Source organism: Epargyreus clarus, unplaced genomic scaffold (genome assembly GCF_041222505.1).
Source record: "Epargyreus clarus isolate Ecla_fem2 unplaced genomic scaffold, WU_Ecla_fem_2.2 ptg000019l, whole genome shotgun sequence".
Lineage (NCBI taxonomy): Eukaryota > Metazoa > Arthropoda > Insecta > Lepidoptera > Hesperiidae > Epargyreus > Epargyreus clarus.
In genome coordinates this window covers 13909225-13925585 of record NW_027332227.1, presented here as the reverse complement: position 1 = coordinate 13925585, position 16361 = coordinate 13909225, and the positions used below count along the sequence as shown (strand labels likewise).

At 36.0% G+C, this 16361-nt stretch overlaps 1 protein-coding gene across 2 annotated transcripts in view; it reads right to left on the bottom strand.

Annotated features, from left to right (window-relative positions):
• Positions 1-1182: 1182 nt before the first annotated feature.
• The window catches only part of LOC140750281 (sodium- and chloride-dependent glycine transporter 1), a 34991-nt gene continuing 19812 nt past the window's right edge, over positions 1183-16361 (bottom strand). For both annotated transcript variants that reach the window (XM_073083726.1, XM_073083725.1), the window contains exons 5-12: positions 15872-15986; positions 13897-14076; positions 10485-10674; positions 5930-6129; positions 5435-5566; positions 3924-4058; positions 2357-2509; positions 1183-1605 (exon numbers count right to left, since the gene is read on the bottom strand). In XM_073083726.1, coding sequence (XP_072939827.1) covers positions 1468-1605; positions 2357-2509; positions 3924-4058; positions 5435-5566; positions 5930-6129; positions 10485-10674; positions 13897-14076; positions 15872-15986 — 1243 coding nt within the window. In that variant the 3' untranslated portion in view covers positions 1183-1467. The remainder of the gene's footprint in view (positions 1606-2356; positions 2510-3923; positions 4059-5434; positions 5567-5929; positions 6130-10484; positions 10675-13896; positions 14077-15871; positions 15987-16361) is intronic.

The following is a 16361-nucleotide window of genomic DNA, read 5'->3' as shown; positions in this document are numbered from 1 at the left end:
TTTTAAGTACTGGCATATGAGGCGTTCTGCAATAGCAAGAAAACCGTACCACCAGAGGTATGGCCGGTAGTATGGTGGGTCAGTTACGGATTGTTCCTTTAGTTCCGAGACTGAATCGGGCTACATTATTTCCTGCCAATCTTAAGAGTTTATAGGGAGCTTCCAGGGTTGCGGGCGGTAAGAGTCTGAGTTCAACTTTCCGGCCAGCAGGCCCGGGAAGGACAGCGGTATGTGTGGTCGTATTCCGTACTTGTTGGTACTTCGATCTTACAAATAACTCATTCTTAACAGTCCGCTAAAATGTTATTTTTGTTGTGATCCCAAGAATAAATAAAACGACATGAATAACTTGAACTTATTTATTAATCATTATAACATTATTTGACAAAAATGTTATATAATAATTGTATCACTTAAAAATATTTTACACACTGTTATAAAATAGTTGCTATTTATTTCACTGTACATAACATACTTACACGCTTATGTTCTTATTTTCTATCTTAAATATAATATATAAAATGCACCCTTAACAGGCTTGTTAGTGTAAAATTCATCTAATTATTTACTTAAGGGTTGAGATGCAATGTACTTATGGTAATTTGTACTTAGGTACATAACGTAAAACGTTATAAAAATACAGATTATGTTCAAAAACAGCAGCGATTTTAAAGTAATAATTATTTATCAACTCGTTATATTATTAATGTTATTTATTATTACTATAGTTTATTTCTAGAAAGTAGGTATTACGGAAATGGAGTAAGAAAGATAACCGTTATGACTAGTTTTCCTAGTTAAGGTTAAGTATTTAAGGTTTAGTAGACAAAAATTGAGATAGTTGTCTGCTCAAACTTCTGTTAAAACAAGCTTTAAACTCATATTTTATTATATAAATTAAATTATCAGTAATCAGTTACTTTTACAAGGTATCAGAATGTATCTTCAAGAAATGGTTCAATTATATTGAACCATACGAAAATGTTCTATTAAATATAACAGCTTGTTCACCGCAGTTTCTGTAGAAGTTTGTAGAAACAAATACTAAGAGTGGTGATTAAATAGGAAAAGTCAGGGAGTTTATTAGAACTACCGAGTCTTTTCGTCACGATAATCCCTTCCACTGTAAACGTGTATTTATTATCATAGCAGCCCTAGAAGTAAATTCGAACCGAAAGATAAATAGAAAAACAGCGCCGAAAAATAACGGTTTTTATTTTTAATGTTTGTTATTATAGCGGCCACCATTATAGATACTCTGTAAAACATCAAGTGTCTATCTACTATGGTTCAAGAGATAGAGCCCTGTGAGAGAGACAGAGACTTACTAACAGGGTTCCGTTTTAACCATGTAGGTACGGAAACCCTAAAAATCACTGTTTTGCGTATTTCGTTCAATGTCCGTGATTAACTTTAGTCACTTGGCAGATATTTGACTAGAAACTATCCCCAAATTTGGCAATCTCGTCACATGATGTATCCCATGTTATCGTATGGCCCGGTTTCCTGCGTCTCTATCGTTTCGATGGAGTTCGATCTTGGACTAATTGCTAGTTTGACTGCTGGCTTCCAATCCGGTGTTGGTCTGAACAGATCCCAGCCCCGCTGTAAGGAAAAGGTATATTTGAAAATAATTTTCACAGTTATTGACACTTATTTTTTCTTAATTCCCAGTTAATTGAAATGGAATAATAATGATAATAATTGAAATAGAATTAAAAAATTAAAATTTAGCCGCTTTTGTTATTATAACGAATAAATAAAACAAATAGAATAAATAAAACGTTTGACTCTTACGAAGGCAAATGTAAAGTTGATGTTTTCAATACAATTCTCTGCTTCTATTATTTATGTTTACGAAAATTTGTTTAAACAAATAAAAGGTTTGTTATGGATGCGTCTATGTGTAGACAACATTTTTGTCTAGGCACTTAAACTAAGAGCTAAATCAAGTCCTAAATAAGCAAGGCAAAATGGTGGCTATAGTATCGAAGAGATTTTTAATGAAATATATTTATATACCTTTTGAAGGTAGTAGAAGCTTGTTTTATAATAGAACTATAAAGTGATAGTTTGAAGGGTGTAGAAAGGCAGATAATATATTAAAATTACGTGTCACTCTAAGGTGATAACTATTATACTTTTTCAAGGGAGCCAATTTCTATCTGGTATCATTCTGCGCTTTTAATTTTAATGATCGATAAAGCTCTTTACAAGTTATCTCTATGTAAGATGCGTATTGATCACTGTAACTTTTGTAATTGATTCCAGGTAGGACTCCAATCTTATTTGGAGTTAGTTATAGTCCCTGAGGGTCAATGACCATTTTAGGTCAATTCAATTATTTTGTACTTACATAGCCGTTATATATCGCCCAGCCGAGGCCAACGGGGAATAGTACGAGGGTTGACAGTCCGACTGCCCATCCAAGGATATCAGCAAATAGTGGGAACACGTAGTCACCGTACGCTGGAGGTGACCATTCGATGAAGACGAAGATGAAGACACCCTGTAAAGATAAGTTGTTTTATTGTAGTGCTCAATGCACATAGTGCAGCTGTGTGGAATTCAATATCTACAAAAGCAAGCAAATGGGTCGCGGTGACTACAAACAACGCTAAACAACGCTAGTGACTTTTCATGTCTTCTGTCTTTCAGTCTTTAGGAGGTCACGTTAAGTGGTTAGTCCCGATTGGTAATCTACCATTGGGTGGTAGTCGTTAAATCTTATCGGTGGCCTTGTGGGTCTTACACTCAAAGTATTTTGGGTGAAGTTTTCAAAGTTTTCCACGGAGTATAGTTACCTGTATTAATGTAAAGCAATGGAAATAAGCTCGAGAAAATGTTTGTAAATAAATGTATAAGCATCTGTCACATGACGTCATGACATGAAGTCTGATTAAGCTCGTCAGAATTCTTTATCTATTTAATACTGATCATGTAGGACTGCAAATAGGATCCTAAGGCTACTAACCCAGGCGAGCCTCCTCGGTTTAAGAGATTTAATACTATTTATATACAACGATTACGATAAGTTTGTTTGAATACATTTAATTTATACGATTGTGCAAGATTATTATGGCGTTATCAATATAAAATACAATACTTAGTATGTAAGATAATTGAAACTTGGTATTATGTTAGTGATAGGGTTTATTTTGGTCGATGACGTAGGTACATTTATCAGGGATATAGATTCTATGACGTAGATGGTGTTAATAACGTGCTAACAGCTGCAAACACTAAAAATAATTGAGCACTTTGAGACTATATGTTTGCGAATTTGCCATAGGTTATTTAGTTATTTAGAAGAATCATAGACAATTAGATAGAGAAATAACAAATACAGTAAATTACTTTTTATAGTAGGGTTTATAAAAGTATTGGTTTAATAAAGCTAGTGACAAACTTGAATAAAGGTGAAGCTACATTTAAAAAACGAGAAAAGTACAATTTTCTCTGGTGCACACATACATTTAGGAAAATGCTATCAATTAATGGTATCACGAAGAAAAACCAGATTCCTAATCCGTGTGTGACTTTTAAGCTCACTTACACAAATATAACTATTTAATTTATATCTACAGACAGAGTGTGTCAGACATATTTCCAATCAGTTTTGATACAATCCGCTAGGGGCGCTGATTGGAAATATATAGGCAAATACGTAAACAAATATCAAAACAGTCATTTTTGTACAAACGTAAAAACTCATAGTAAGGGTACAGATAATTTTTCCTGCGCCGTTTCGTGTCTATACGACACTTCCTCTACATTTACAATGTTATAAATTCCCGTAAATAAATGTTCCGTTTATGAACATAAACGGAACATTTATTTACGGGACATTTACTGTGTTGTCTGTTGTACGAAGCAGTATTAAAACTTAAAGCAACAGTATACATTTGGTGACTATAACTCACCAGACTAGCGGCCGGGCCAGTGAAGGTCCACACAGCGCGCCAGTAGAAGTCCAGAACCTTGTTGAACTTCATTCCCATGCTGGCGAGGTCCTTCATGGCACGGTTGATGCCGTAACTCCAGGATACTGAGGTACACTGGAAAATAATATTCGAATTAGGTAATTTGTTTGACACGAGAAGTTTCTCTTTCATGGATTGAAAGTGGAGTCTTATTTTTTTATTTTTTGTGGGATAATTCCATATTTTTGTTGTGAAGAGGATTAACTTTTTACGATTTCAGAAATGTATAGCAAACCAACCAAAGCTTAGGTTTTAACCTTATCCTTACCCATTTAACCTATGTTTGTGGGAACTTGATTTTTTCGTAATTACAATTCATATAGCCATTCATCATTATATAACTTCTTCCAAATGTTTTTTTAAAGTTCATAATACCAATAATGGATGAAATTAATGAATGGAATGGATGGATGGAATAAATGTCAACAGAAATGTAAAAACGAATAACAATCTCTGTGGATTATACGAACATAATAGAAAATCAAATATACAGAGCAATAACTTCTGCATGAACTAGCTTTTACAAATGTTGATTAAAATCAACGAACAGAGCTTGCCAAATTTCAGATTTAATTGGCCCCAGTATAACAAAATGCATAAAATTGAGAGCGAGATAGGTACGTCGCGTTGCATAAAAAGTTTGAACAACAGTGGTTTACGGAGTGGAGATACTCGCTAGATAAAAGCATTTAATATTCATTGGAGTCCGCCCGAAAAGATTGGGGAACAACTCGACTAATTGAAAAAATGACGTTTGAGAGACAAACTCGCGCAATTACTTTGAGCGGTCTGCTGCAAATTGATAAAAACGGTTTATACTCGAAAGTTGGTACTCTTTGTGATTAAGCTTCACCCACTATAAGTACCTACTTTTTGTTACTGTTTTGCTGCTTTTCCGCTTGGAATAGTGAATTATGAAAGAGTTACCTGAAAAAAATATACTCAACTAAGGATTTCTGTTACTTAATTTCGATCTCCTAGTATTTGGAGTTATTTTTTGGATGCCTAACCATGAAGATCATATGAACTAGAAGATCGTTGACTTGTAGGACACCAACGTTAAAGTACAATCATTTGCTTAATCATGTGTTACATGATATGTAGGTCAGGCGGTATCAAAATCTTCGCCGAAAGGCGAAAACTGCTTCACAATAGAAAGGTGTGGTACTTTCCCAGTCAAACTATACAGGGGGGCTACTACCATATCTTAAAGCAATATTGTTGCTGGAAATTTAACTTTCTAAGCAAAATATGACAATTTCAGTTGGTTGTACAATGGATAAGCGAAAAATTAATAAGGGTTTAAGTTTGTTCAACTGTGTATGACGGAATATTTTACTGTTTTAAAGAGGAAATAAAACTTTTCTGAACTATGATGGTTAAACTATGATTTATAAAAGATGATGGAAGGCCCCCAGGTTCTATCACTTTTAAATTTGTTCCATTCGCACCTCAGCAATACCGATGAGCAAGATGGCCCACGATGCAGTATTCCAATCGAGCAATGTGAACAGGTAGACTCCGCCGCTGAAGCACATCGGTATACCGAGGATGAAGCAGGTGAAGCAAGTAAACGCAGTGACCTGTGAATGAGACATTCTTAGAAACAAAAGCAAAATATACAAAGTATTTGAAGAAATTTGGCATGTATTTTACTCAGCCAAAACAAACGTTACAGTCTTATGTAATTTGCCCAAGTCAACGATATTGTTTCATGTGATGAGTATTTCGTTTTTCTGGCTACAGCTATATGTCTTATAATGTAAAGGGCAATAATAATCGAGCAAGTACATTTATCTTTAGTCCACTCATTGTAGCCATGGAAAATCTATAACGCGCAATATTCTAAACAAAATGGAGTCCTATCTGGGGGTCAGACACAAATATTTTATAGGAATTAATTTTCGAATAGAATTTATCTCATCAAAAAAATGTAAAGTTCGTACCATCCAATATCTCTTCCTGAACTGAGGCCACTGGTCCACAATAGCGGTATTGATGGCCTCAATTCCAGCGAACTGGCATCCGAGACCCAGGATGAACAGCATGAAGAAGAACATGATGGACCACATCTGTGGTATAGGCATCTGGAGCAGAGCTTCGGGGTAGGCCACGAAAGCTAAGCCAGGCCCCTGTTCAGCGACATCTGGTAACAAGTTATTGATATAAGGTCACGGTAAAAGGATTTGGGACTGGAGGAATTTTCTGGACCAGGCTAAGGTATAAGGTATAAGGCTGTAGCGCCTTAGATGATGATGATGATAATGAATCTTTGGTTGGTTGATTGGTTGGCTCTTCGTTCTTTCTGACAATTCGTTCTAATAAGGAAATGACAATTATGAAATATTATACTTATGTATTTATTTACAATTTAAAAATGTTTGAACTTTGAACAATTTTCCTTAGTCGTAAGTTACTATCAGCACTTGTACCTGTGCCGACTAGGTCCCGCCTGGCAACGCCACATCGACTTTATAGCTAGGTCAACTGAACAACTATGTATGTTACATCTTTGTTACACAGGCATAGTCTTCTGTTACGATTACAAACGATTCCTGCTTTAGTTGTACTCAAATAATTTTTACAATTTCGTTTTCAATTTTAATCCATTTAATGACCCCTACGATTTACAGGGCATGGCATCCAACTCAGAAAACAGTAGCGGTACAATGCTTATTAAATATCACTATAACCGGTAAATAAGGTAGAAATATACTTTTGAGACAATACTGAGATCGAGTTGTGATTTCAATTTTAATGACAAAGCTCTTTTCATATCAGATCGATATAATGAGCTCTGTTCGCCCGTCACAACCTTAGTCCTGTACCCTTAGTATGAGTTTGTACGTTTTTACAGAAAAAACTCTTTTTGTAGTATTTGCCCATACGTTTCCAATCAGCGCCCTAAGCGGACTGCATCGGAACTGATTGGAAATGTATGGGAAATACGTAAACAATTAAAAAAACAGTATTTTTTGTAAAAACGTAATAACTCACTAAGGGTAGGTGCTGAATACATACCATTCTCATGAACAGTGTTTTGGGTATATGAAGTTAGTACAAGTGTTATTAAAACAGGCGATTATGTGTGATCAATATGAGGTTTATCGCTTGATAATATAATTGATATCCGGTGTTAATATCATGGTGGCCATAGGAGGTAATAACAATGTTATCGATGGAAAACAGCTATTAAAAGATAGACTTGTTTTTGACAAGGTCTAGGCAAATTAATATCTAATACGCACATAACTTTGTTAAATTTAACACTACATAAATTTATTCCTAAAAAGAAGTCGTATTAACGTAATAATTATTTTGATTGAATTACACCATCTACTATCATATCTCAGAAGCTGAAATTTTCAATTACTGGTATAAGTTTTACGGTCCAGGTAAGGCTTACAATTCGAGGAGCGTTTCCGAGCGCTTTTGTTTTATTTAAAAAAAACGCTCACCGTTGAATGTGAAAATAAAGATAAAAGATAGTTGTCATCTTCAAAGCAAATAAGCTAAAAAAGCATAGCTACTCCACAGCGAGTATAGGCGAAAGAAAAATTTTCCATGAGATCTCATTAATGACTGTACAATTCAACTTTAGATGCATTTAATTATTAATATAATTATCCCTCTTAGCTATTATACTGCTTTCGACCTCAAATGAAGCTTGTCGACTCAGGTACTTACTACGTTATAAAACTAGATTAACATAAACTTAATGTAACTCTCTCAATGTCAGCAGATTAGATAAAATTATTTTAATTCCTTTTAGGGCTCTGCGTCAAACTTGTATAACTTGATGGAAAGAGGTAAATAAACCAGCGCTTATTAAATATCACTATAACTGGTTGGACATGCAAGGTTCCTGGTTCAGACCTAGCCATGTAAATGAACTTAGATTTATTTTCTGGATGTGGTTTCGAATATAGTAGAACCCTATGCGGTCCGACTCCTCCATACCATCTTCAAACGTATTTCTGCCTCATAACAGTGTTAAGCGCTGCTGTATTCCAGGTTGAAGGGCTATATGGGAGACATAGGTTCTTTTCCGAAGAGTTCGTATCTACTCCTTAGGAGTAATGACGAATCTGTGACCGACCTTAGGTTTTTTGAGATAATTCACACATGCTCATTGCTCATTACCACTTATCGTCAGATGGACTTCATTATTTTTTGTTATTTCCCTAAAAAATTGGACCCACCACACAGAATAAACGTTTTAGTGCATAACTGCTCGAAATAACTACTATTTGTATTGTAATATTCAAAACATAGCAGATATGAACCACTTTTATAAATCAGAAATATCTCTATTTCCATGCCATATTTCATCAAATAAAGTTGATTGTTAAAATAAAAATTCCAAAACAGAAAGCTTTTGCGTCAATCAAACGAACGTATAAGGTGCAATTTTACACAAACAAATACAAAACCATCGAACCGGTCACGCAGTCATGAACTGAATTAGACAGGTTGTTCAATGTTTATTGTTTAATTAATACATTACCTTGCATCCGAAACGAACAAACGTTACAGGGAATCAACAGGAATCGAGTTCTCGCGTATCATTGCCGATTGCGTAGCGCACTGTATCGTATTCAAACGCGTATAGTGCGACTACGCTTCTAGGTGCATTTAATTTAGTGTACGAATTAAGTTAGGTTAAGTTAAGTTAAGAAACACAGCTTCTTCAATTTATTTTCCTCTATTTTGAATAGTTCCTTACTCACTTCTTATTTTTGTACCCACGAATGGCATTGATCACGATTGACTAACTATAAAATACCCATCGATATACTACTAATTAAGTATAAAATGTCATTGAAAATACCCTAATTTTTATGTGTACAGTGACACTAGTCAGTCATTCTCAATTTTATTTAAATCGAATTATGACAACTGTTGGCAAGTTGACAACAACAAATCGTGCGTGTCATATGATATCTAAGATAATAACAAATCTTTATTCGAGTTTATTAAATCATTATTTTGTTTGCCTGTCTTAGTAATGCTGTCATAAACTATTGGGAATCCAGTATTATCTTGATAATCATTGGTAAGTATATTATATAGCTAAGTATAACCAAATTGGTAGACTTTATGCCTTATTTAAGACCATAAATTAGAGGTATGTATAGCATATAAGTCTTTTCTCAATATTACCTCTATCCTTAAAATTATTTATCAAATACATCAATAGTTCTTTAATCAATAGTAGCATTTTACTTTACTATCAAATATATTCTTCCAGCTACATTAACCCAACACTCGTATTTTGTTTACCACCGCCCGCGGCTGCATACAGCACTCGGCTTGGATTAATCTGCTTATGGCATTTAGGTAAATCTTTTCTCAATATTACCTCTACCCTTAAAATTATTTATCAAATATATTAATAGTTCTTTAATCGATAGTAGCATTTTATTCCACTATCAAATATATAGTTCCAGCTACATTAACCCAACACTCGTACCTTGTTTACTCCCGCCCGCGGCTGCATGCAGCACTCGGCTTGGATTAATCAACTTGAGCAAATCGTCAATATGCACTTTTTTGCTTTTTAATATGCATACGGGTATTCTATTTGCCTGCACCCAAACATTCCTTGTTTGTGTTGTATTGTTTGACTTTACAGAAAGGGTTGATAATATTCTTTAAATGATTAGGATTTTTTTAATATTTTGAACTGATTGTGGAGGACAATTTTTTTCGAGTGTGTCTTTTATAATTTGATAAGTTCTATAGCCCAAACAACTATTACTAAGTCTCCGTTCTCTGTCTGTCCGTCTGTCACTTGGCTCTATCTCTTGAACCGTAATAGATTGACACTTAAATTTCTTTTTGTAATAATGGATAGTTTTTAAATTTTGATTCATTATACTCAATTGTAAGTAAGTCGATTTAAAAATCATCACTGTTAATTCGATTGTATGAATCATTGAGAGTTGTTGTAATTTGCTGAATAATATAACTGTTATTAACACAAGCAATGTCGATTGTCACAAAGAATCATATAAAAAAAAAGGAATTCCAAACGACCTTATAGGACAATGAAGTACAACTTTGGATTACGGTAGTGAACGGAGAAACAACTATCTCGTGAATAACTTACTGGAAGCATTTCAAGGCGACCGTGTTTTGACAGAATTTTGTGTTTGTTGTATTTGTATAGAATTTGTTTGTACATTACCCACCTCTCATACTACCTTCATTTTTAGAGCACTGGGACATGGTCCTTTAAGACAAGATATAAGGATGAATGTTGACGAATACTCGTATATATCTAAACAAAATAATATACGCTTTCTACACTTCAAACCTTTTACACAGATGATATGTGTGGATGCCATGGACACATAGAGATGGGTACGCAGACATCTAGATCAGAATCTAGATTTATCGTTGTGATATCTGCCTGACCAGAGATCTAACTCAGAACCTTTTGTATGACAAACCGATATAGTGATGATTGAATTAAGACGATACAGAAAATAAACTTACCATCAACACTAACACCCATCTTCATCGCCTGGAAACCAAGTACGGAGAATATGGCGAAGCCGGCGTAGATCGACGTGAGGAAGTTGGTGAAACTGACAAAGACGGCGTCGAAGTGACAGTTGTTAGTGAAGTTGTTGTAAGAAGCCAACGTCACCAGAGATCCGCAGGCCACACCGAAAGAGTAGAACGTCTGTTGATAGACAAACAAGTCAGAAATACAGAGATAAACAAACAGCTTAGAGGTTGATACTTGGCTCTTCGCTCGAGGCGTTCGGGGTCAAATCCCAAGCACACACCTGAGTTTTCGAAGTTATGTGCATATTAGAAATTAATTATCAGTTGCTTTAACACTATACAATGTTTACCTTGAACTACTGTAATCAAATTCATGTATACAACACGCAAATAGACGATGTTTTAAAAGATTTGTCGGATTTTTATTGTAGCGTGTAACAGTGTGCTTAGGATTTAATCAAATACACGATTTATCGTATGAAAACACTACTGCATTATGTTTTCTGTTAGATAAGGCCATTTTTGGTATCTCAGTACAAAATTGTCAATGTCACGACTCAAATTGCATATTTACTATTCGCTTAGAGCTAACTACCCACATGAGTTGATTTATCTGTACATGTGTGCTTAAATCGTGAAGTAATAAGTTTTATTATTTTTATCACAGATAAGAGAGAGACTTGACTTAGGATCAGGCTGCCTCATTTTTCTATTGTTATGGTTTATGATTTTTATGATGGCTTTGAATGAGACATAGGTAAGGATTACATGGGTTTATATTGTTAATAGTCATGGCCATAATATCATTATATTATTGTACCATATCTTAGGAGTGAAAAATCATGCCACACGTGCACACCTGCGTTTGTAATGTTTATTTATTTACATACGCATTTATAGCCTAGTGGTTAAGAACCACGGCCGCTTGATCGAGGGGGCAGAGGTCACACCTCTGATTTTAAAAGTTATATGCGTATTAGAAATTAAGTATCACTTGCTTAAACGGTGAAGGAAAACATCGTGAGGAAATTAATAAAAAGTTTTCAAAGGTATGTGAAGGCCAATTCGCAATGGGCCAGCGCGGTGGGAGCCTAATCCTTTACATTGTTTCTATATCCAATATTTTTTTTACTTAACATGCATTACATCAAGTATAGCTTTATATACATTAAGCGGCTTCGGACATTTTATGGCAAACTACTGCAAATTTTTAAATAGAATAAGTAATGCAACATTTTTTGTTTTTAGTTTGACGACCCGCATGGCGGAGCGATCACCATGCCGTTCTGACGCGCAGAGGGCCCCTTCCCGGGTTCGATCCCCGGCCAGACAGATTTCTAAATGATGAATTTAGGTTTCTGTTTCTGGGTCTGGGTGTTTGTGTATTTGTCTCTGTGTGTGTCCATAGCACCCACGAAACAGGGAATCCTAGTGTGGGGCTGTGAGTGTAGAAAGCGTTTTTTTTTTTTGACACTTACAGTACGAAAAGTATGTTAATAGCTCCAATGATCCACTTAAGCAACACGGCCAAGTAGTTCCATTTAAATGAGGTTATTTGGAAAGCGCTTAGAGGTTATACTCGGAAAGTTTTAAACGAAAACAGTATAATGGCGATTAAAAAGTTTTTTCTTATTAAACTCGTCTTTAAAGTAATTAGATGTTTATTCGGAGGGAACATTAAAGAGGATTGTTTCCAATGAATTGATTACAGTAATATGTTGAAGGATTTGTATTTGGTTCTACTGTAAAAGGGTAACGAAAAGAGATACTACGAGAAATCGAATTACAGTTTTTTTAATAAATAAAAGCAGCGTCTGAACATGTAGCATTCTTGATGTTATGTGATCAAAGCTGTCCGGTCCATTGTTGAATAGGAGTTTTACTTGAAATCGAACTCATGATGTTTATAATCACTGAGAGATCTCCGACCATATCATAACGAATAATAACCGGAACCGATTTAGGCCCATCTGTTTAACACCGTTCGAAGCACGTTAGCACAAATTTAGTCACTAGCGGTAACCCATCCAATTCCCACCCGCGCACCACATTGTTTGAGTCGGTATTGTATGGATCGGTTGTTATCTACATAAGCCGTGGAGCTATATATTTTTATTTTAATGTTGTTTTGATTACACATTGAATCAAAAATCATTTGAATGATAGAGTAGTATGGTAATCTTTATCGCTCATCGCTTATTCGTTCACGATACGTTAAGTCAGTGTTGTTCATAATAGAGTTGAAAAGTTTGATGATGGACTAAATAGCTTTTGAACTCAGACCAAAGAATACAGATAAAGCTTTTTGAATGAAATATTGAAGCGTATGAAATTCTTAATAACTTTCTTAACCTTTGACGAGCCGCGTGGCGGAGCGGTCACCATGCCGGTCTGACGCGCAAAGGGTCCCGGGGTCGATCCCCGGCCAGACAGATATCTAAATGATGAATTTAGATTTCTGTTTGGCCGGTCTGGGTGTTTGTGTATTTGTCTATGTGTGTGTTCATGGCACCCACGACACAGAGAATCCTAGTGTGGGGCTGTGAGTGTAGAAAGAGTTTATAATAAAGAGTATTTAAGAGCATTATATTTATGAGGCATCACCGCTTTTACTACATATGTTTCCGCTCAGCTCATCTTTAACATCTCTTTGTCGATACTGGCATTAAGAATTAAGCAGAATCTCAGATAATACACATTATTAAATTATATAAAATACGTGAAAAAATATGAATTACAAATATAATTTGCGATTCACATAATCTTCCATGGTGCATAAACATAATCGTATGTGAAAGATGTGCTTCAATGCAATGTTCCGCAAGGCTTTGTCTAACTATTTTGGTCTGCGTTCTGGATGAAACAATTCAAAGTGTGCTTTATTTTACACTTTATTAAACAGAGTGACTTCATAAACCATTAAATGTTCCGAATTTCTTCCAAAAACCGCTTTAAAAATGTCATTTTCGCTTTTTGTTAACAGTACGGTGTTTTATAGTTTTGGTAATAGTATTTGAATGACTGGATTTGGTTTTGAATATTTAAATAAATAAATAAATAAAACGCTTTCTACATTCACAGCCCCACACTAGGATTCCCTGTGTCGTGGGTGCCATGGACACACACATAGACAAATACACCTTCGGATTTCATGCGGAATTTTATGTAGTTCCCTTGAAGTAACATGGCTAGCAAACATCGACTCATGTTTAATCATATTGCGTTTTCGTTTTAAGAATAAGATAGAGGAACTTGTAATAGGCATTGTAACTTACACTTCAAGTAAGTTCCAGTCCTAACTGGGGTTGATTATAAATATTCATACGGCAGTGGCCACTTAGTATGAAGTAGACTACATGTTTATTTCCTATTTCTATTATATAAACTAGATTATTACCTGGGACGCAGCATCTCCCCACACTTTAGCCTCCAGTAGCGTACTCCAGTCAGGATTTAAGTAGAACAGGATGCCGTCAGCAGCGCCGTCCAGAGTCACTCCTCGGATCAGCAAAGCGGTCAGCATGACGTAAGGGAAGAGGGCAGTGAAGTATACTACCTTCCCTGCTGATTGTACACCCTGTGGAATGAGATTATTTTAGTTTCTTAACGTGGTAGAATTCTTTGTGGCACGAATGACGATGCCACTGCAACATCTATTTCGTATTAATGCGTTAAGAGCTACTGTTCTGGTTTAAAGGGTAAGACAGATATACTTCTCCGAAGCTTTCCAATTTAGTCTTCAGAGGTACTATCGTATCGTATAATGATTATTTTAAATAGGAAGAGCTTTGAAACTCAATATGCGCTCTTGGACGGAATGTTTAGGGGGCTAAATACAATAAAAATATTTTATTTTCGCTAGAAACTTGCAGACGGGTTAATGTGATCCTAGACTTCTCATACACTGTTTATTACGGACGATATTTTTTCCCAACTGCCAAGGAAGGGTTATGTTTTTTCCTGAATATTTCGTTATAAGGCGGTGTCAAAAGGTGGCGGAAATCCGTAGAACGAAAATTACCGCCATAGTTCTGATAACAAACTAAAGTGGTCATGGCCACATGATTAAAATTTGTAGGATCACGTTTGGGGTGACGGAATGTATATTGCCCTTCGATGATTTTCGTGAGCGACTGTGATACACTTACATTAGGTCGACTACACTCTACTTCAATTTCATAGAAAAATATATAATTTATCTTTACTACATTTTTGAATAATGATAAAATCATTCCCAATAATTAGAATGTTATCACTAGATATGTTGTATAATGTAGATTGATTGTCGTATTAAATATAGTATGACTTTTCCTTATTTAAATAAGTGTCACCCACACAGACACACATTTGAAAGTATACACATGTATGCGTAAGGCATACACCATTCACAAACCTATCAAATCGAGTAAAGTTTGTTTCGCTATGTGATATCAAGATGCAAATAATATCGTATATATATATTTTATTAAGTATCTATAAAAATAAACAGAATTCAATTGTATCTAAATAATACCGTCTATTATCAATAATATATAATAGTTCAATATTATAGAGCCCGATAGATCTTTTTTTTCTTTTAGAGGTGGAAACCTTCAAAAGATAACCGACGACGTGGGAGCTACGCCGGGTTATGTGGGATTTGTACCGCACTAAAACCCCCCCGGTGGCCATCCTCAACGCTTGTTGGAGAACTCCGGGATCTCCGACGGAACGCAACCGGAGTCCTCCAAACGCGATGCCCGGATCGGGCTCTGTCCTGGGGCAGCGTTCGCTCCTCCCACAACATCTGGTGATTACGAAGGTATGCGACCACACATACCGCCGTCTTTCTCGGGGTAGCTTACTGGACGGTTCGAGCTCCCACTCCTGCCGCCCGCAACCCCGGAAGCCCCCTTTTAGTCGCCTCTTACGACAGGCAGGGGATACTCTAGCCCTATTCTAGTTCCGGAACTACAGGGACAATGCCTCCGATAGACCTAGGAATACCTAGCATTTTGTAATTTTAAAGTTTTAAGAAGTAAGAGTATGATGATTATTTTTAAATAATTCTGAAAATGGGCACGTAATACACCAGACTTGGTTACATGCTCACTTTCATGTATGAGGGTAAAATAATATCATCGATTCCGCTTATCATCAAGGTATGGTAATGGTGAACCTTTTCGGAGGCCTTATCGATGAGTTATATATACGTTCGAATGTGGTTAACCGCTAACTCTTACTTCCTTACTTATCAGCACATAAGCAATGATGTTGTATGCTACAGACCTCCTCCAGGCTTTGAAAGAGACACATGACCAGCAGTGGGACTTAAAAGCGGATTCCAGCTACTCAAAACACTTATTATTTAATCTTCTAGTGATATGCCTTACCTTGATGACACAGAGGAAAGCAATGAACCAGCAGCCGAAAAGGCAACCGACGAGGTGCCACTGAATAGTGCCCCAGTTCTCCCAAGTAGCGTCTCCTCTTCCCAGCACTCGTTCACTGTAGAAGAAGATTATTTTTAGAGAGGTTTCAGGCGGTAGAGCTATTGTAGTTTCACGGGTGATACCACCGCCACTCTTGTGTGAAGTAGTTTTCCATTTTAGAGGAAAGGTGTGGATGCCGGTTAACTGGTATATAAGGATTATCTTAGTCCTCAGAAGTAGCGACAGATGTCTATGGGCAGCAATTTGCACTTTCCATCAGATACACGTTAAGCTTGTTTGCTATTTTCGTATTGGTAAATTTCATATTGGTAATTTAAATATTGGCAAAGGTGGTAGAACCCTCTGTGGTTCGACTCCGGCAGCACCACCGCCACACCTATTTCTGCTTTATAACAAGTGTAAAGCGCTGCTGTGTTCAGTTTTGAAGGGT